Source organism: Lepus europaeus, chromosome X (assembly GCF_033115175.1).
Source record: "Lepus europaeus isolate LE1 chromosome X, mLepTim1.pri, whole genome shotgun sequence".
NCBI classification, from domain to species: Eukaryota; Metazoa; Chordata; class Mammalia; order Lagomorpha; family Leporidae; genus Lepus; species Lepus europaeus.
This window is the reverse complement of record NC_084850.1, coordinates 62,459,923-62,482,216: the sequence shown is the minus strand read 5'-3', so window position 1 is coordinate 62,482,216 and position 22,294 is coordinate 62,459,923. Positions and strand designations below refer to the sequence as shown.

The window sequence follows — 22,294 nt, the reverse complement described above, 5'->3', positions numbered from 1 at the left end:
GCTGTACATATACCTTTGGAGATATATCTATACAAGTCCTTTGCCTATTTTTTAAATCAGTTTGGTTTTTGTTTTGAAGTTATAGGAATTCATTATATATTATGATATTAGCCCCTTATCAGATAAGTGGTTAGCAAATAATAAACATTTGTTTGGGGCCAATGTTGTGGCTTAGCAGGTTTAAGCTGCTTCCTTCAGGGCCAGCATCCCATATTGGCACCAGTTCAAGACTTGGCTGCTCCACTTCCAATCCAGCTCCCTGCTAATGCACCTGTGAAACCAGCAGAACATGTCCCAAGTCCTTGGGCCCCTGCCACCTACATGGGAGACATGGAAGAAGCTCCTGGCTCCTGGCTTTGGTCTGGTCCAGTCCTGGCCATTGTGGCCATTTGGGTAGTGAACTAGAGGATGGAAGATATTCATATTCTCTCTCTCTCTGTCACTCTGCTTATCAGAGAAAGAAATATATAGATCTTAATAAGTAAATCTTTAAAGATTTATTTATTTATTTATTTGATAGAGTCATGAGAGAAAGAAAGAAACAGAGAGAGAGAGATAGTGAGAGAGAGATTTCTCCATCCTCTGATTCCGCAAATGCCTACAAGAACTGGAACCGAGCCAGGCTAAAGGCAGGAGCCAGGAACTCCATCCAACTTTCCCTGGATGATGGCTGGGGCCCAAGTACTTAAGCTATTATCTGCCTCTCAGGCACATGAGTAGGAAGCTGGATTAGAAGCAGAGGTGAGACTCAAACCCAGGCACTCTGATATGGGATATGGGCATTCCCAGCAGCTTAACCTGCTGTGCCACAACACCCACCCCTACAATATATTTTTCAATAACTGATTGGTTAGGGATCAGTGTCATGATGCAACAGGTTAAGCCATCACCCCTGACACTGGCATCCTGCACGAGCACTAGTTTCAGTCCTGGCTACTCCAGTTCCTATCCAGCTTCCTGAGAATGTAGTGAAGATGACCCAAGTGCTTGGGCCCCTGCCACCCAGGTGGGAGACCCAGATGGAGCTCCTGGCCCCTGGCTCCTGGTTTCAGCTTGGCCCAGCCCTGGCTGTTGCAGACATTTGGGGAATGAACCAGCAGATGGAAGTTCTCTTTTCATGTGTCTATCTGTCTCTCTCCCCCATCTTCAAATAATTAAATGGTAAAGAAATGTGTTGCTCATCAGAAAACATTTATGAACCTTCTTAGAATGACTTTTTCTGCATATGGCTACAATTTTGTGTTCTTTTTCACTGCAGTTTTATATCATTATTTTATCCTGGCCTGATTTCCTTCAAATTGAGAATGCACTGTATTCAGAGCTTGCCACAGCTACGCAAGACAATTTTAGTTCTCATAAATATATTCGTCTCTTTTTTTTGCATAACCTCTGAACAGATTGAAATATCTACTTCTAATGGTGTAAAATGTAGGTTTCTTAACTAGGAATCTATATTCGGTAACTAAAATGTAATAGTTAAGGTCAGAGTTAGCCTTGAGTTTGACTCCTGGCTCCACCATTTTCTAAAGAAAATGACTTAAACCACCTAAACCTGGACTTCTTCACCTTTGAAAAATACCTAAATCTCTAGATGTTATTTTCTGTTAAGATTATTTACTTCATACCTTAATATTTTTGTGGGCTGCTTTTATTCAGCTAAACATGAATTCGGCTCCAACTTTCATCAACTTTCCTGCAAAAGGGAAACCCAAACGGGGCGATACATATGAGTTGCAGGTGCGTGGTTTTTCAGCTGAGCAGATTGCCCGGTGGATTGCAGACAGAACTGATGTCAATGTAAGTGTCCCTACTTTGCAGAAGGTCACTTTGCCATTGTCCCTTTTGAATCTTATTGGGAGACCATAATTCTTCTTGTCCTCTTACCGCTGAGGTGGTAATAGTTTAGTAGTTCCTTATCACTGAGGTGGTATAGGCTCTTCCTGCAAGACCCGCGCACTGTGGGATGGTAGGGCTATGGTGTTCTTCAACAAGAAGCACCGGAGACAAGTTTCAGTAAACATGTCCGTTTATTAATGATCAAACATAAGCTTTTAAAGGGCAGGCAGAGGGGGCATAGCTAATTCTGGGCAGTACTAGTTTTATAGGATAAAGCCGATATTGGCGCCACTATGCTTCTCTAATCAGCTTGAAGGTCATGTAGCCTACATAGACTTCCTGATAGGCCTGGGACACACCCAGGAGCAGTCTATCTGATTGCCTATTACAGGGCTCTTCAACAAAGGGCAGGGGCGGAGGAAATGTGCCTGGGGCTCCCACCGCATGCCAGCAGTCAGGTTAACCTCCTGCATGGGCTAGGCAGGCAGCCTCCCAGCCAGGTGCAGGATCACCCCCTTCATAAGCAGCATTTAACAGACTCACCCTGATGAAAGAATTAAATTATAAACATTCATTTACCTTATTGAATTCAGCGTGGAAATCCCTCTGTCAACCTTCTTAAGATCATGGGCTATCTACTTGCACTTAGCAAATCCTTCTTAATCTAAAAGATGTGTTGTGATTAAACTGGATATTGTTTACACCTATTCCATCCCATTTTACTATGCAATAGAGATCATTTTGGTTGGGATAAAATGAGAAATGTATTGTTTTTCCCTGAAAATAACCACACTAACTTTGATTGCTTTCATTTCAAATTATTTTGATCCAGTTAATTAGTAAAATGTTATATTTAATGCTTTTCTTTCTCTCCTTACCACTAGATTAGAGTAATTAGACCCCCAAATTATGCTGGTCCCCTTATGTTGGGATTACTTTTGGCTGTTATTGGTGGACTTGTGTATCTTCGAAGAAGCAATATGGAATTTCTCTTTAATAAAACTGGATGGGCTTTTGCAGCTTTGGTGAGTGCATTTTAGAAGAAAAATTATTTTAATAAAATCCTAATGTATTTTTAGATAAGCTTTCATTTATATTAGAAGTAATATTTTCTTTCTTACCCAAAGAAATGAGTTTACATATTTTTATTTTCTGCCTTAAAATCTTTCCTCCATTATTAGGAAGGCCAGAGTTTCAAGGAACGGTTTGTACGTGCTTTCTATTCAGCCTAAATGATAGCTGTCATCTCTAAAAATCTGTAGTGCTTTTGAAAACATCCTTCTAAAAAGCCTTTTTAGCACTCAGTTTTAAAACTTGTGTTGGCTTAATTTTAACTTTAAAAGGTGTTTTCCTTTTGAAGTGCTGTTGAATTGTGATCCTGTGGTGAAACATAGGCCTTAATAAGTAAATCACTTACCTAAATACAAAATTTCATGTGTTATCTGAAAAGATGCACTTCTTCCTGTATCTACTAATCTAATCAGTATTGGGCCGGTTGGGCCTTGAGTAATTCATTTTTGTGTTTGTTTTCCAGTGTTTTGTGCTTGCTATGACATCTGGTCAAATGTGGAACCATATAAGAGGACCACCATATGCTCATAAGAATCCTCACACAGGACATGTGGTAAGAGAATTCTGGGATTTCTTTCCATTATATACCAAAGTTAATGATGATTACTCTGGGAGACCAATGTCAGCATACAAAGGGATTTGTTTTTTCAATTTTTCTGTTAAGCCAAAATCACTAATAAGACTATGCAGTGCTCTTCAAAGTGGGAAGTTCCATTTCCCATTGGTGAGTCCTTTTGACAGCGCTAGCCAAGAATGAGTCAGCCTCACATAAATAGAATAATTGATCAACTACTTTAGCATTTATTGTTTCTAGGCACCATGCTAGGTATTATTAGATACTGTGATGAACATGAAAAGCCTGGTCCCTGTCATTGTGGTCTACATTATCATAACTCATGGTCTTAAATGTGAGTTTTGTCATATATTTTGTTGTTAAAAACATAGTATAATAAAAGACAAATGGAGAATAAATAATACAGAAATAGTTTTTATGTCAAACTTACTAACTTATGAATGCCACAGACTCAAAAGTTTGTTGCATGCTTATATATATTGGGTGAATTAATAATTTCATAGGGTGTTAAATAACCCATTTTAGGTTAGGACACCAAAGTTTAACGTGTATTTAAATATCCTGTTTTGTTTCATCTTCTCCCCACCCAGAATTATATCCATGGAAGCAGCCAAGCCCAGTTTGTGGCTGAAACACACATCGTTCTTCTGTTCAGTATCCTTTTTACAATAAGTCTTTGTTACTGCATTTTGTCTGTTTTCCCAGTATAGTACTCTCTCTACAGCATTTGACTGCAGTTGTTCTCTTAATATAGGTCGTCATATTCTTTAGAAATCATGTTACTGTGTCATCCATCTTAGCCTAATCAGCCTAAGACCACCAAAGACAAACCTGTAGTTTGATAAAGCCAGGTTTATTGAAGCAAAAATGACTGAACATCAGAGTGAGGATGAGACATGTCACTAAAGAAAAAAATAGAATTGTTAGAGAACTTGGGAGAAGGGTAGGGCTTAGGTGAAATTTAAATGAAACTTTGCTTTGATAGGCTGAAAGCTAAAAGCAAAGCAAGGCTGAGTATAGTGCAATCAACATTAAGTCTGTATTTTGAAGGGGACCTGGTGGAAATGGGGTTCCATGCTGAGTTTACTCCAAGATCTCAGCATAAGAAGATTCAAAGCAGAGACATAGAGATGTATAGGAAAGCAGGATTTATTTAGAAGGATAAAGATAGTACACATTCAGACATGTATGAGGATGACCTCTCTGTGTGAGGAAAGAGTAAGGTCTGCTGCTGCTACTGTGCCCAACAAAGTTCAGGTCATCCCTTTGTCAGATGGGGGATGGTGCCCTAACTGAATATACAAATTAGAGATGGGGTGGGGGGAGTTGGGGCAGGGCTTCAGTGTAAGTGGTGACCTCTGAGAAGGTATCATGGCATCTCCACATGGATCTCAGCTTATACATGGTTATTACCATGTTTTATGCATGATGAGGAAGTGAGGCTCAGGTATATCTTGGGGAAGTGGGTGTGCCAAGCCTGCAGCCATATTGGATCAGCCTGGAAGTGAGTGAGTATCTTTATCATTTTTTAAAGGCAGAACTGTGAAATGTGGTTGGTTTTTTTTTTAAGTTTTGGTTTTTTTTTTTTTTTAGGGTTAAGTTATTTATTTAAGCCATCTCCTGCCGTAAGCAAAGAGATGGAGATCAGCATAATGGTCATCATTTGATACAAGAAGGTGAGCTTAAGGTCCCATAGACTTTTGTGGTCCGCATGCAGAGTGGTGGTCCCCGGTGCCTGTGAGGGTCCAGGTTCTCGTTATTCATCTTCATAGCCAGTTGGAAGTGGATTCACCTGAGGGTTATGACATAGAGTATGGTTCCCATCTCCCCAGGGAAAGGGCTTGGACCTGATGTGGAGATGGGGGTAGGCAATGAACTCGGGTCTCTCATGCTCTTTGTGATGCGACTTCAGGTAGAAGTTCAGCATGCTCACGCCCACGCCGGGGAGTGCAACGAAGTAGGTGAGGGCCTTCCACATGCGAGCTGAGCCCTCCTTGCCTGGGGGGGGGGGGGCGCTCGACATAGACCGCCCCACCTGGAGGCGGGACCGACCTAGAAGCCGAGAAACCCTGGACCCGCTGCCATTTTCCTCCTGGACTGCCCCTTGAGTTTTATTTATTTGGTAGGCAGAGTTATAGAGGCAGAAAGAGAGAGAGAGAGAGAGATCTTCCATCTGCTGGTTCACTCCCCAAATGGCTGCAATGCCTGGAGCTGGGCCAATCCAAAGCCAGGAACCAGGCACTTCTGTGTCGCCTACACGGGTGCAAGGGCCCAAGGACTTGGGCCATCTTCCACTGCTTTCCAAGGCTACATCAGAGAGCTGGATTGGAAGTGGAGCAGCCGGGACTTGAACTGGCACCCATATTTGATATCAACACTGCAGGCGGCAGCTTTTACCTGCTACGCCACAGCGCTGGCCCTGTGAGTGTGGTTTTAACTGCAGAACTGTGGCAAGGAGACTGCTGGCAGCCTCTCGGCTCCTCTGCTCACTAACTAGCTCCCTGCCGAGCCCATATGAGACCCAGGGTTCTGTTTCCTTGGAAACTACAAAGTTAGGTTAAATGTGGGGTGGATTTTGTCTTCAAAATCTCTTAGTTTGAAGCTCTGTTAGTTTTAAATTGAGGCTACTTAGAAATTATACTTGTAAATTGAGTGACTTAAATCATTCTGTTAGGAGTACAATCTTTCATTCTTAATGGTATAATTTCAAATAGTCCATGATTTAAGGTAACAGTATTCCTCACTAAGAAAGCAGAGTTACTAAAAAACGGTGGCATTTTGACATTTTTCAGCTATAGTATGTCTAAAGGAGAATTATTTCCTGTGGATTGTGTAGGTGCTTGATAAGTGTGTTGTTCCATTCTCTTCGATTTTAGAAAGATTTTTACTTTCTTGGCTTGAGCTACTTTTTAATTTCTTTTATTTATTTATTTATTTATTTATTTTGACAGGCAGAGTGGACAGTGAGACAGAGAGAGACAGAGAGAAAGGTCTTCCTTTTTGCCATTGGTTCACCCTCCAATGGCCGCTGCAGCCGGCGCATCGTGCTGATCCGAAGCCAGGAGCCAGGTGCTTCTCCTGGTCTCCCATGCGGGTGCAGGGCCCAAGCACTTGGGCCATCCTCCACTGCCTTCCCGGGGCATAGCAGAGAGCTGGCCTGGAAGAGGGGCAACTGGGATAGAATCCGGCGCCCCAACCAGGACTAGAACCTGGTGTGCCAGCGCCGCAAGGTGGAGGATTAGCCTGTTAAGCCACGGCGCCGGCCTAATTTCTTTTTAAAAAAAAATTTATTTATTTATTTGAAAGTCAGAGTTAGAGAGAGAGAGAGAGAGAGGTCTTCTATCCACTGGTTCACTCCCCAGATGGCATCAGCGGCTGGAGCTGGGCCGATCCGAAGTTTGGAGCCAGGAGCTTCTTCCAGGTTTCCCACGGGAGTGCAGGGGCCCAAGGACTTGGGCCATCTTCTGCTGCTTTCCCAAGCCATAGCAGGGAGCTGGATTGGAAGTGGAGCAGCCGGGGCTCAAACCAGCACCCATATGGGATGCTGGACTACAGGCAGTGGCTTTACCTGCTACACCACAACACCAAACACTTTTTACTTTCTGACATCTAAAAAATAAATGATTCTGAAAGCTTCAAGGATAGGTAAGAATGACATTAGATAGATAAGACTCTGATTTTCATAGTACAGGTTGAGCACTTCCAGTCTGAAATAATATTTTGGATTTTTAGATTATAGATACTCCATCTATATTTTTAAAAAACAACTCTAAAATCTGAAGCACTTCTGGTGCCAGGAATTTTGGATTAGGGATATTCAGCTTGAATTGCTGAACAAACTTCATATCATCTGAATATATAAACAGTGATTGTGTGGAATAAATCAACAAGGTGAGCAAATACAATGGTCCTGAACTTATGCTTCCTAGTCAAGGTGTTTTGACACTGATATGTTAGAATTGGTTGTAGCCCAGCCTGTTGGAGTGCCTGCCTGGTATTTTGGTGGTAAATTCATTTGCCCTGCTTTTTCATCTCAACAGCTAGATGACTTGGAGTTATTCTAATTCAATCCTTATTCTACTGAAAATGAGATGTATTAGGAAAGAATAGGTTAAGAATTTTGAAGATGAGTACAATCAATTTGAGTAATTGCATGGCTTTTGAAATAGAAACTTAAATGGTTTTTTCCTGATTATAGAAGTTGATTAAAGAAAATTTAGAAAAATATAAAAATAAATAAATTTTAAACTACTGGAAATATTATCTTTAGTAAATATGTCTTTCCCAGGTTTTCTTTAAAAGATTTTATTTGAAAGGCAGAGTCACAGAGAAATTGATCAGTTGATCAATCATCCATCCACAGGTTCACTCCCCAGATAGCTATAACAGCCCAGCCTGAGCCAGGCCGAAGCCAAGAACCAGAAACTCTACCCAGGTCTTTCACATGGGTGGCAGGGGCCCAAGTACTTGGACCATCACCTGCTGCCTTCCCAGGCACATTACAGAAAACTGGCTTGGAAACAGAACAGGCAGTACTCCAACTAGCACTCTGAAATGGGATGCTGGCGTTGTAAATGGTAGCTTAACCTGCTGCACCACAATGCCAGCCCCCATATTATTATGTTGATGGTTAATTTTGAGTGGGATGTTTAAGGAAAGCATTCTGACAAAATACTAACCATTTGGTTTTTTTTTTTTTTTTAGACTTATTTATTTTTATTTGAAAGAGGTACAGAGAGAGAGGTCTTCCATCCACTGGTTCACTCCACAGATAGCTGGAATGGCCAATGCTGAGCTGATCCGGAGCCAGGAGCCAGGAGCTTCTTCTGGGTCTTCCACGTGGCTGCAGGGGCCCAAGCACTTGGACCATCTTTGGACCATCTTCTACTGCTTTCCCAGGCCATAGCAGAGAGCTGGATCAGAAGTGGGGCAGCTGGGACCTGAACCAGCACCCATATGGGTTGTTGGCGCCTCAGGCAAAGGCTTAGCCCACTGCACCACAGTGCTGGCCCCACCATTTGGTTTTAATTAACAGATACTTGGGGAAATTATTTATTTGAAAGGCAACGTTGCAAAGGGTGGGGAGGTCTTCCATACCCAGTTCACTCCCCAAATGGCTGCAATGGCCTGGAGTTGGGCCATGCCGAAGCCAGGAGCCAGAAGCTTCTGGGTTTCCCACCTGAGTGCAGGGACCCAAGCATTTGGCCATCCTCTGCTGCACTCCTGGGTATATTATCAGGTAGCTGGATCAGAAGTGGAACAGACAGGACTCCAATAGGCAGCCATATGGGATGGCTGTGCTGCAGGCCCCCAAACCTTATTTTTTTTTAAGATTTTATTTATTTATTTGAGAGGTAGAGTTACAGACATTGAGAGGGAGAGACAGAAAGGTCTTCCGTCAGCTGGTTTTTTTTTTTTTTTTTTGGAATACCAGGTGAAGACTACATGAAAATTCTTTGTACTATTTTTGCAACTTCATTCTAAGTCTAAAATTATTTCAATGATGAACTGATGGACTTATGTATTATAAGGCAAATATAGCACAGTATTAATTGTAAACTAGTGTGTACAATTCTTCTGACAATTCTGTAGGTTGGATAGTTTTATGATAAAATATAAAAAAATGCTCCGAATATTTCTTTTAGTTTTTTCATGGTTTCATTATTTATATTTGAATTATTGTTTAAACTTGAATTTATTTTGGTACAAGGTTAAAATTTTTTAATTTTTAAGCTATATAAATAAAACTTGAATATACTCTAGTGGTAAAAATTTAAAACAATATTGAGGCCGGCACCATGGCTCAACAGGCTAATCCTCCGCCTAGCGGCGCCGGCACACCAGGTTCTAGTCCCAGTAGGGGTGCCGGATTCTATCCCGGTTGCCCCTCTTCCAGGCCAGCTCTCTGCTATGGCCCAGGAGTGCAGTGGAGGATGGCCCAAGTGCTTGGGCCCTGCACCCGCATGGGAGACCAGGAGAAGCACCTGACTCCTGGCTTCGGATCAGCGCGGTGCGCCGGCTGCAGCACGCTGGCCGTGGCGGCCATTGGAGGGTGAACCAACGGCAAAAAGGAAGACCTTTCTCTCTGTCTCTCTCTCTCACTGTCCACTCTGCCTGTCAAAAATTTAAAAAAAATAAAAATAAATTAAAAAAAATATTGAAAAGATGCAGGTTCTCTTTGCTCCTTTTCCCCAATCCCAGTCTCAAATCAGTGTACATATGAGATGCTGGCACCACAGAGTGGCTTTACCCACTATACCACAGCGTCAGCCCTGTTACCTTATATTCTTAAGCTGAATGAAAGTGAGGTCATGGCAATGTGGGAATTTACTGTTTTGTTAGAATAGGGCAAAACTAGGTAGCTTAACAGTAATTTGTGCTTTAATGGTTAATTTTTTAAATGTTTGAGAAATTATTTATCAAATAACAGTTTATTCTCTCTAAATGGTACATATTTCAAATGGGCTTTTTTGGAAGGATAGTTTAAATATTCAAATATCTGTTTCATATTTTAATAGCATATGGAGTCAGGACAATAGCTGAATATCCAGGCAGGTTATTTCATAGTACAATTACAGGAAAACACATATTTCATCTGTAAATTATAGTGAGATGTTTGTTTAAAATAACAGTCTTTGTACAAATAAAGTAATATTATAACCTTAATTTTTTACTATATCATCATAATAAATGTCACACTCTATAGTTACAAAACCATTTTAATAATTAAAGTTAAATATTTATATATTTATTTGATTTTCTTCATGAGAAATTAGGAATAATAAAGTTGTATGTCTTTTATATCTATGTGCATTTTTCCTTAAACCGTTTTCCTAAGATGGTGGGGTTACCTTAGGGATGGTGCTTTTATGTGAAGCTGCTACTTCTGACATGGATATTGGAAAGCGAAAGAGTAAGTCATATCATATGTCATAATGTAACAATTCTTCCTTTAAGACAGAAAAGAGAATGATCTCTTAATCACTTTTCCCCTTAGTTAAAGGATAAGGATGTTATTTTGCTCCTTTTCTATTATAAAAGTAGTATATTCTCATTAGAGAGAATGGTTAATGAGTACAGAAGTAAGGTTAGGAAAAATAACTTCTGATGTTCTATAACACAGTATGATAATTATGGTTGGCAACATTTGATTATATATTTCAAAATAGCTAGTAGGGGGAATGTTCCCAACACGAAGAAATAATGAATGTTTGAAGTTACATATATACCAATTACCCTGATCTGATCATTATACATTGTATACATCTACTGAAATTTCACACTATATCCAGTAAATATGTACAATTATCACGTGTCAGTTAAAAATTTTAAAAATTGACTAAGGAGAATATATCTATAAGACTTTTTCAAGTCCTAAATTCAGTTTGTTACAAAAGTTCCTGATTTAACATGTGCCTCCAAAAATACACACATTCTCTCTCTCTCTCTCTCTCTCTCTCTCTCTCTCTCTATATATATATATATATATATATATATACATGCTCAAGATAGAAAATGTGGAAAAAACAGGAGTGTAAAACATTTGGGAGTGGGGGAAATTTACTCATTATTATACATTTATTTCCATTTGCAAAAGCATTTTTGAAACTATATAAAATTTTGAACTTCTTAAACTGGAGTTAATAAATACTAGAAATACTAGTATAATTCTCAACTTAATATTCTATACTGTATTTTTTAAAGATTTCTTTTTTATTTATTTGAAAGAGTTATACAGAGAGAGGGAGAGAGAAAGATATCTTCTATCTACTGGTTCACTTCCCAAATGGCCATAAGGGCTTGGTGGGCCAAGCTGAAGCCAGGACTCCTGGAATGACATCCAGGTCTCCCATGTGGGTGGCAGGGACCCAAGTACTTGGGCCATCTGCTGCTGCTTTCCCGGGCACATTAACAGGATGCTGGATTGGAAGTGGAGCAGCCCAATCTTGACCTGAACTCATGGTATGCCTGAATTACAGGCTGCAGCTTAACCTACTGCACCACAATGCTGGCCTCAGAACTCTCTACTGTAATTTAATGATTCTGATTTTGTTTGTTAAATATTTGTTTTTTCTAATTTTCATTATAGTAAATACTTCTTAAGTGAATATTATGATACCTTAATCTTCATCCTCTTTTTTATTATTTCTTTAAGATAGATTCCTAGAAGTAGAATAACTGTGATCCTGTGTCTGTAGTTTTCAACTGATGATGTCAAGTTCTTTCTGCGAAAGTTATAATTTATTTCTACTAGTGGTATTTAAGAATGTTTCACTGTAATCTTATCAGCATTAGATAGTTTCATTAAATATACACACATACATTTATAAATGAGTTTCAGAATGTTTTACCCCAAAATAAATCTATCTTTTAATTCCATTTTCCATGAACTTTTTGAAGTACTCTCTTGTGTGTGTATATATAATTGCTAGTTAGAGAATGAGAAAATGTTACTTTGTGTTTCTTTGATTATAATGAGGTTAAATATTTTCTCAAATGTCTATTAGTCCTTTGTGTTTTCTGTGAATTGTCTTTTTTCTTTGCTTATTTATCTATTAGAGTCATAGTCCTCTTTCTCTTTGTTTGTATGGACTTTTTATAAGAGCATTCACACATTCTTATATTTTTTTCAGAGAGATGCTATCAATATAATTTAGTTTTACTTATGTAAAATAAGAATAAGTCACAGTTTTCCATTTATGATTAAAGAGTTAAATGTCATCAAAGTTAATGTGCCTAAATGAAGTCTAATGCTTATTTATCTTCCAGAAAACATATGATGACACTGGATTTCTAATTCAGGAAATAGTTATTTTTCTGAATTAAAATGAATGGTTACATATGAGAAAAAAACCCATTGTATCCATTTTTATTCAGTCAATATATGTCCTTTAACTGATTGACTTTTTAAAAATTACCTGTTTTTTAAAAATTGTCTATTTCAATGTTCATTGGAAAAGAGCCTTCTAAGTGCATTGCTGGCATGAATTTTAATTGTAAAATACTTTAACAGTATATATTAAAATAGTCACAATTTGATCTAAGGTTCTAACCTAATGAAATAATCACAAATAACATTCAACATTTCTTTAGCTTGTACTCAGAACCGCTGTAAGCACTTTTAAATATGTGAAAACAGATGAATATGAACATATATACAGCAATGCTTTATGTATACATGTATGTGTACATTTTCTTTGGGAATAATAACTTCTACACTGAGCATGTGTCAATACTCAAAAAGGATATTACTTAATACATTTTAACTCCTATTGTGTAAAAATTAGAAAAATAGATTCTCTAAATATAATAAAACTAATAATTGTTTTTAATATTGGTCATAAAGTATATTGCCCTAGAGCTTCCATTACTGTCACATACATGCATTCCCATATCTCTGTCTCTGTGCTCTTTAGCTAGTCTTAGTCCAGGGACCTCTCAAATCATGGGAATCCATCCTTGAGCATTGTTGGATTGGTATCTGGAGTTGAGATTAATACCTACTATGCTAAACCAGAGCCTGTGAGATTCATGGAGAGAGCTAAGAATTTAAAAGTAGGAGTCGGGTTTTTTCCTCATTATTCAAATTGGGAATCCATGTTGAGTGAATTATTCGTACAGGGCTGTATAGTAAGCTATGCATACTTTCAAGAAAGTAACGTTATTACAATGACATTATATGATATCTTTAAGTCAGTATTTATCAATAATGCAATAAGGTCATTTTAAAGGATTTAATAAATGAGTGGATGATTTTCTTGACAATAGTAAGACTTTACTAACACTAAATTCTTGAGTGTAATATCTTTAGTGGGACTCATTATTTCATACAAATAATTGCACAAGTATGTAAATAGTCACTATTGCATTGTAATGGAGCATATTAAAGAGAAAGGCAGTATCTCATAACCCTTTTTTTTCACTCTTCGGAAGTGTAGATTAAGATTTATGTGCAGATAATTGATTATGCTCAGCATGCTCATTTATCTCTCCTTTTATTTTTTGCCAGTAATGTGCGTAGCTGGTATTGCATTGGTTGTATTATTCTTCAGTTGGATGCTGTCAATTTTCAGATCTAAATATCATGGGTATCCATACAGGTATGATTCATTTTTTATTTACATAGTGGTTACCTACACTTAATAATGATTAGAATTGATGTTGACCTATAAATTTTCTTTGCTTTGCTTCCAAACTATTCTAGCTTTTAAGGTAAAAAGATAGGATTTAATTTAGATATGTTGCATTTAAAAATAAATTTTAGCGTGGCTCACTAGGCTAATCCTCCGCCTTGCGGCGCCGGCACACGGGGTTCTAGTCCCGGTCGGGGCACCGGATTCTGTCCCGGTTGCCCCTCTTCCAGGCCAGCTCTCTGCTGTGGCCCAGGAGTGCAGTGGAGGATGGCCCAAGTTCTTGGGCCCTGCACCCCATGGGAGACCAGGATAAACATCTGGCTCCTGCCATCAGATCAGCGCAGTGCGCTGGCCGCAGCGCACCAACCGCGGCGGCCATTGGAGGGTGAACCAACGGCAAAAAGGAAGACCTTTCTCTCTCTGTCTCTCTCTCACTGTCCACTCTGCCTGTCAAAAACTAAAAAAATAAAATAAAAATTAAAAAAATAAATAAATTTTAAGAGCCAGTATCATGGCCTAGCTGGTAAAACATGCGACTCAGGGGCTGGTGCTGTGGTGTAGTGGGCTAAGTCTCCACCTGTGGCTCCAGTATCCCATATGGGCACCAATTTGTATCCCCGTTGCTCCTCTTCTTTTTTTTTTTTTTTATTATTTATTTGAGAGTCAGAGTTACACAGAGAGAGGAGAGGCATAGAGAGAGAGAAAGAGGTCTTCCATCCAATGGTTCACTCCCCAGTTGGCCAGAATGGCCGGAGCTGCGCTGATCTGAAGCCAGGAGCCAGGAGCTTCTTCCGGGTCTCCCTCGTGGATGCAGGGGCCCAAGAACTCAAGCCCTCTTCTACTGCTTTCCCAGGCCATAACAGAGATCTGGAACGGAATTGGAGCAGCTGGGTCTTGAACCGGCACCCATATGGGATGCTGGCGCTTCAGGCCAGGGCATTAACCCACTGTGCCACAGCGCCGGCCCCATGCTCCTCTTCTAATCCAGCTCCCTGCTATGACCTGGGAAAGCAATGGAAGATGGCTCAAGTGCTTGGGCCCCTGAACCTGCATGGGAGACCCAGAGGAAATTCCTGGCTCCTTGCTTTCCCTTGCATTGCAGCCATTTGGGAAGCAAACCAGCAGATGGAAGACCTTTCTTTCTGTCTCTCCCTTCTCTATCTGTAACTCTACCTCTCAAATAAATAAATAAATCTAAAAAAAAAAAAAAAAGTGACGTCCGGCGCCGCGGCTCACTGGGCTGGTCCTCCGCCTTGCGGCACCAGCACACCAGGTTCTAGTCCCGGTCGGGGCACCAGAATCTATCCCGGTTGCCCCTCTTCCAGGCCAGCTCTCTGCTGTGGCCAGGGAGTGCAGTGGAGGATGGCCCAAGTGCTTGGGCCCTGCACCCCATGGGAGACCAGGAGAAGCACCTGGCTCCTGCCATCAGATCAGCGCGGCGCACCGGCCGCAGCGGCCATTGGAGGGTGAACCAACGGCAAGGGGAGGACCTTTCTCTCTGTCTCTCTGTCTCTCTCACTGTCCACTCTGCCTGTCAAAAAAAAAAAAAAGTGACACCAGGGTCCCATATGTAATATGGGCACTGGTTTAAGTCCTGGCTGCTCCACTTCCAATCCAGCTCTCTGTTAATGCAGCTGGGGAAGCAGTAGAAGATGGCCCCAAGCCCTTGGGTCCCTGCACACATATGGGAGACACAGAAGAAGCTCCTGGCTCCTGGCTTCTGCCTGGCCCATCTCTGACTGTTGCGACCATTTGGAGAGTAAACCAGTGAATGGAATATCTCTCTCTGTCTCTCCCTCTTTCTCTAACTCTGACTTTCAAATAAATAAATATTTTTTTAAAAATTAATTTTGAATTATTATACTGTAATAAACAGTATCAGTATATGAGTTTTCAGGGTCATCTTTCAGACTTATTCTTTCTGAAGAAAGATTTATTTATTTATTTAAAAGTCAAAGTGACAGAGGTTGGAGGAGAAAGAGAAAGAGATGGATTTTCCACTCACTAGTTCTCTCCCCAAATGCTGGCAACAGCCAGGGCTAGGCCAAGCTGAAGCCTGGTACTAAAATTCAATCTGGGTGTCACATGTGGGTGGCAGGGATGCAAGTACTTGAGCTATCACCTACTACTTCCCAGGGTGCATATTATCTGGAAGCTGAAGCAGAGGCAGGACTTGATTCCAGGCACTCCAATATGGGAGGCAGATGTTCCAAGTAGCAGCTTAACCTGCTGTGCTGCAATGACCACCTTTTTTAAAAAAATTATTTTATTTGAAAGAGTTACAGAGAGAGACAGAGACAGAGACAGAGAGGAAGTCTTCCATCTGCTGGTTCACTCCCCAATTGGTTGCAATGGCCAGAGCTGAGCTGAGCTGAAGCCAGGAGCCAGGAGCTTCTTCCAGGTCTACCACATGGGTTCAGGGGTCCAAGGACTTGGGCCATCCTCTACTGCTTTCCCAGGCCATTAGCAGGGAATTGGATTGGAAGTGGAGCAGCCAGGACTCGCGCTGGTGCCCATATGGAATGCCAGCACTGCAGGCCCAGAGCTTTAATTCTCTGCACCACAGCACTGGCCCCAAAATGACCACTTTTTGGAGTGATGTGACATTATCTAATTTAATTGAGAAATCTAAATAACAAATAGTGGTTACAACATTTTATGTCATATCTATTTTTACCTACTGTCTTCCTCTTAAGGAAGAAGTTATTTTTAATGTATCTTGAAATTCCTCACTTGTATTTTTCAAGACTATTTAGATGGCATAAGTAAACCATTTGATTAGAATCCAGTAGGAGCTAGTGTTGTGGCTCAGTAGGTTAAGCGGCCACCTGAGATGCTGGCACCCCATATCAGAGTGCTGGTTGAAGTCTCATCTGCTCCACATCCAAAGAAGCTCCCTGGTAATGTGCCCAAGGAAACAGCATATGATGGCCTAAGTGGTTAGACCTCCGCCACCCATGTGGGAGACCCAAATGGCGTTTCAGGCTCCTGGCTTCAGCCTTGCCAATCCCTGATCATTGCAGTTATTTGGAGAGTGATCCAGTGGATGGAAGATTTTTCCCAGTCTCTCGCTCTCTCTGTCCCTTTGCATTTCAAAAAAAATATATATATATTTTTTAAAAAAAGAATACAGTGTATAGAGAGTAGCAGAAAGAGTGTCTCAGACGGTCTAGTCAGGGGCCGACACTGTGGTACAGTAGGTTAATCCTCTTCCTGTGGTGCCGGCATCCCATATAGGTGCCAGTTGTAGTCCTGGCTGCTCTACTTTTGATCCAGCTCTCTGCTGTGGCCTGGGAAAGCAGCAGAAGATGGCCTAAGTGCTTGGGCCCCTGCACCCGCCTGGGAGACCCAAAAGAAGCTCCTGGCTCCTAGCTTGGATTGGCCCAGCTCCAGCTGTTGTGGCCATTTGGGGATTGACCCAGTGGATGGAAGACCTTTCTCTCTGTCTCTCTCTCTCTCTCTCACTGTCTGTAGCTCTACCTGTCAAATAAATAAATAAAATCTTTAAAAAAAAAGTCTAGTCAGCTGGAAATCTTTGGAAATCCCTAAGACTGAGGGAGTAAATTGTCCTTTTGGTTTTACGTTTTTTGCTTTACTCTGTTAATAACCTACATAATGGGGGAGTCTTTTTTATAATCTGAGTATCAGTATAATTACTGCTTTATAATATGGCATTGCTCTAAAGGATTATGAACAGTGAAGTCTATCAACTACTTTTTTTTAAATTTTTTGTTATCTATCTGAGCAGCGGCAGAGAGAGAGGAGAGAGAGAAGAGAGAGAAGTAGACAGAGATTTGCTGGTACACTCCCCAACTGCTCAAAACAGCCAGGGCTGAGCCAGACCACTCAATCTGGGTCTCCCATGTGAATAGCAGGTACCTTAGCTACTTCAGCCACCATTCACTACTTTCCAGAGTGCACATCTGCAGGAAGCAGAAATTAGGAGCAAAGCCAGGACTCAAATTTGGGCACTCTGATATAGGATACAAGCATCCCAAGTAGTATCTTTTTATAAAAAGATTTATTTACTTATTAATTTATCTGAGAGGCAGAGTTACAGATAGAGGCAGAGAGACAGAGAGAGGTCCTGCATGCACTAGTTCACTACCCAAATGACCGCAACGACCGGAGCTGGGCTGATCCAGGAGCCAGGAGCTTCTTCCAGGTCTGCCACGTGCAGGAGTCCAAGCACTTGGGCCATCTTCCACTGGTTTCCCAGGCCATTAGCAGGGAGCTGGATCAGAAAGTGTTGGAGCAGCCACCACTTGAACCCGTGCCCATATGGGATGCTGGAGGCTTAACCTACTACACCACAGTGCTGCCCCCACCCAAAGCGGCATCTTAACCACTGTACCAAATTCTTACCCTATCAATATTTTTGAAAAAATTTTATTCTCTGTATTTTTTAAGATTTATTTATTTATTTGAAAGGGAAAGTTAGAGAGGCAGAGGCAGAGAGAGAGGTCTTCCGTCCACTGATTTACTCCCCAGATAGCCGCAATGACTGGAGCTGCGCTGATCCAAAGCCAGGAGCCAGGAGCTTCTTCCGAATCTCCCACATGGGTGCAGGGGCCCAAGGACTCGGACCATCTTCTACTGTTTTCCCAGGCCATAGCAGAGAGCTGGATGGGAAGTGGAGCAGCTAGGACTTGAAACTGTGCCCATACGGGATGCTGGCACTGCAGGTGGCGGCTTTATCCACTACGCCACAGTGTCAGCAGCCCCCTCTATATTATCTTGATACAAGATTTTAGTAGATAATTTTGAACAACTTTGTAACTTTAATTATGCTCGTTGCAATATTTCAAGATTTTTTGATCAATAAACAACGTAAACTAGTCTTCTTTTACATTTTTCTTTATTTCTATAAACTTTTTTGGAATTTTATTCTTCTGTATGCTTGTGTGTGTGTGTGTGTGTATGTGTTGTATGTTATAGAATACTTCCTGGGATGCAAATGTATTTTACTAGGATTCCTGTTAATTATCTAATCATGAATTGGGTTAACTTAGTTAATTAGTTTCTCTGTTTGGAAGCTATTTTAACTTGTAGTGTGTTTTTGTTTCTGATCCCCAAAGATTGTTATACATGTACCAAAATATTTTTTGATCTGTTAAAATCAAGATACTACATATTTATTAGAAGTCTACTTTTCTTTCAAAAACTAACAGATTGGTATATATTTTTGTTGCAGCTTTCTGATGAGTTAAAAAGGATCCAGAGATATGTAGACACTGGAATAATAGAAACTAAAAATGAGAAATGTGTGTGTTTGAAAAGAAGAATACAACTTGTGCATTTTGTATTACCTCTTTTTTTTCAAGTGATTTAAATAGTTAATCATTTAACCAAAGATGTGTAGTGCCTTAACAAGAAATTTCCTGTCAAAATAATGAAGTATTTGGAAATTATTCTCCTTTTAACCTTGTCTTCCTAGTGTACTTTATGGAACATTTAATTTAGTAGAATTAAGTATATCATTAAAAAAGTTTTTTTAAACTACTACTTTGTTTTAATTAGAGCAAAGCTCAAAATTGCTTTAGCTAGCTTTTTGTCATTTGATTCTATATTGTCTTATCCCAAGGCGGGAAAAGAAAGTCCTGACCAGATGTTCTGGCATATGCCTATTATGGATAACTGCATCATCAGGAATCTGTTCTTAGCTCTTCCATCTTTGCAGGGATGTGTATACTTTATGTATCTTTCCTTTGGGGCAGAGAAATCACATATGGTGTGTGATCTTCTGAAAACGAAGCACCGTTCTTCAGTGTTGGTATCTAGACTTCAGAAAGACTGTTCAGCCCTCCTCCTGTGTCTTTCCTACTGAAATACAGTTCTATCCATGCTTCTGATAACTGCAAATGTTACAAAGTATCTCTGAACACAGGATTATGATTTTTGCATGAGTGTGGTGTTAGCTGCCTTGTATTTGGAAAGATTTTTGATTCATTTCATGTTCTTAGTTTTCTTTTATTTAAGATGGTCCACACCTAATAAATACATATATAGCTTAGCGTGAAAATCAGTAACTCATATAATGATCAAAAATGTTTCTGAAAATTAGAGAGTCTCACTTCTTTGATTTTTACCTAAGAGAAAAATAGATTCGGTTGTGTTTATGAAAAGGATTCCCTTAGAATGAGAAAAGAAAGAAAATCATGAAATACTGAGTCATTGTTCTGTACAAACTGTTTTTTGAAGGTTCTTCTTTTTTCGCTATTATTTTAGCCTTTATTTTCTTTCTCCAAGTGGAGAAACAAAGTAAAAATTTAAAGAGGTTTTGTTTTAGTTTTGCCTTTCTGTCTGTGGAAATAACCATATGTGCTAACCAGATTTCTGTGAAGAATGTTTTCATGGTTATTATGACATCTAACTATAACTTTCCCATAGTTATGAAAAGTAACCTAAAATGCCACTATTATGGAATTATGAAAATTTTAATTGTTAAAAAATATAAAGACATCTTAGAAGTATTACATTGAAAAGATACTGTGACTGTCTCCTGCTGTTTTCCATCTAATAACCCTCTCATGTGATAGAGAAGCTTTGCAGGAGGAGATGGATATAATTGTCTCAGAGAAAACATTTTATGTTGGTTTTTGTTTTTCTTTTATGTTAGTAGATTTGGGCGAGGAACATAGTTGACTTTTTACTCTTTAATGGAGCCACTTTTTGTTCATTAATCACCTGTATATTGTGTGACTCTGGATTCCGTATCTGCTGTTCTAGTATTTGTCGCAGGCCAAATAAATTTGTGCTGTGATTCTTATGAGATTTGAATGAAGATGCCCTGATTTGTACAGATGGATCAGGGGAATACTACTGCCACATATTCTCTATCGCTCCAGATAATTTGACATGAGCATTGAAAGAATAACACCCTTTTGTATTTCTCTTTATGAGCACATTCTGTAAGGAGAAAAGGTAGCATTCTGGCTAAAATCTGTGGAGGACAGATTTATTACACTTAAAATACTGTTACTTTTGTGAAAATTTTGAAATTAGCTTTCATCTGAAGTGCCTTAAGTAGACTCAATTTACTTTTCTAGTAATGGTTTAAATATTATTTGTTACACGTTTTTAAGATGCTATTCAAAATGATACATTGTAGTGGCAAAGATAACCAAATGTCTGCCTGTTTGCTTTTTGGCCATACCAATAAACTTTTACAATCTTAATTCTGAGTTTTTTTTTATTACTGCCTGAATAGGGGTGGATTTAAAATGCTTAAAAGAGAATTGTAGGGCAGCGCCGCGGCTCACTTGGCTAATCCTCTGCCTGCGGTGCCGGCATACCGGGTTCTAGTCCCGGTTGGGGCGCCGGATTCTGTCCCGGTTGCTCCTCTTCCAGTCCAGCTCTCTACTGTGGCCCGGGAAGGCAGTGGAGGGTGGCCCAAGTACTTGGGCCCTGCACCCGCATGGGAGACCAGGAGGAAGCACCTGGCTCCTGGCTTTGGATCGGCGCAGCGTGCCACCCATAGCGGCCATTTTGGGGGTGAACCAACGGAAAAGGAAGACCTCTCTCTCTCTCTCTCTCTCTCTCACTCACTCACTGTCTAACTCTGCCTGTCAAAAAAAAAGAGAGAATTGTAAAATTAGAATAATCCACTTTGAAGATATAATTAATTTATTTGCCTAATTATTATAATGAGTTTGATAGGAAAATTTCCTTAAGTATTTCTAGAATGAGAGGTATGTTATTCCAGGAATCCAGAGGTTCTTCATCATTTTATTTTTATTTATTTGAAAGAGAGACCCAAATGCCCACAACAGCCAAGGCTGAGGTAGACTGAAGCTGAGAGCTGGACACTCAATCTGGATCTCCGATGTGGGTAGCAGGGACTCAACTTCTTAAGCCATCACTATTGCATCCCAGGGTATATGGTAGCAGGAGGCTAGACTCAAAAGTGGAGCTGAGACTGCAGCCCAGGTGCTCTGAGATGAGATGCGGGCATCTCAAAAGGTATCAACCACTGTGCCAAATGCCTGCCCCATGTTGTCCTTCATTAATGTTACCCAAAAGATAAGTCAAAACAGCCAAAATGAGTAGATGAATGGCTGCTTTCAAAGACTGATCTACCTTTCATCCTAGCCAGTGAACATGCCTTAACCAGGTTAATTCCCTTTTGGTAACAAAAAAAAAATTGATTTGCAATAGTTACCTTGACAGGTTTTCAAATTACATGAAACTAAACAAGAGTACATTTGTAAACATGGAACAGAAACCCTGGGCAGGAAGTACAAATCTGGCTTTTAGTCTTTGCTCTGTTTCTATCTGGCTTTTTAACTAGAGGCAAATCACTTGAACTTCTTTAGACCTATTTTTATCTTAAAAAGAATATACTAGACAAAGCCACCTCCATATTTCTTCATGTTCTGAGGTTCTATTATACATAATACTAAAGATACCTTTAAATTTTGAAGGATATCATTTGTGATATCCAAGTTTGATGCTGAATTAAATCCATTGTAATACAGTATGTTTCTGCAGTCAGAAGAAACTGTACTGTAATGCTGATAAAGGCCATTCTAAATTTTTTTAAAGTTTTATTTTATTTATTTGAAAGGCAGAGTTACAGAGGGGGAGAGATGAGAGATCTTCCATCTGCTGGTTCACTCCCCAAATGGCTGCAATGGCTGGCACTGGACCGAAGCCAGGAGCATTGAGCCTAGAAATATAT

The 22,294-nt window shown here is 40.1% G+C and overlaps 2 protein-coding genes across 2 annotated transcripts in view; one reads left to right on the top strand and one right to left on the bottom strand.

Moving 5' to 3' along the window:
- Positions 1-20,792, top strand: part of MAGT1 (magnesium transporter 1) — a 50,394-nt gene extending 29,602 nt beyond the window's left edge. Inside the window, exons 4-10 of the mRNA XM_062183439.1 lie at positions 1,657-1,797; positions 2,721-2,861; positions 3,371-3,460; positions 4,072-4,135; positions 10,320-10,394; positions 13,491-13,581; positions 18,809-20,792. Coding sequence (XP_062039423.1) covers positions 1,657-1,797; positions 2,721-2,861; positions 3,371-3,460; positions 4,072-4,135; positions 10,320-10,394; positions 13,491-13,581; positions 18,809-18,824 — 618 coding nt within the window. The 3' untranslated portion in view covers positions 18,825-20,792. The remainder of the gene's footprint in view (positions 1-1,656; positions 1,798-2,720; positions 2,862-3,370; positions 3,461-4,071; positions 4,136-10,319; positions 10,395-13,490; positions 13,582-18,808) is intronic.
- Positions 5,160-6,258, bottom strand: LOC133753630 (cytochrome c oxidase subunit 6A1, mitochondrial-like). Its single transcript, XM_062184342.1, has 2 exons — positions 6,243-6,258; positions 5,160-5,584 (listed from the first exon to the last, which is right to left on the bottom strand). The coding sequence occupies exons 1-2, from the start codon at positions 6,256-6,258 to the stop codon at positions 5,238-5,240; spliced, it is 363 nt and encodes a 120-aa protein (XP_062040326.1). The 3' UTR covers positions 5,160-5,237.
- Positions 20,793-22,294: the final 1,502 nt, after the last annotated feature.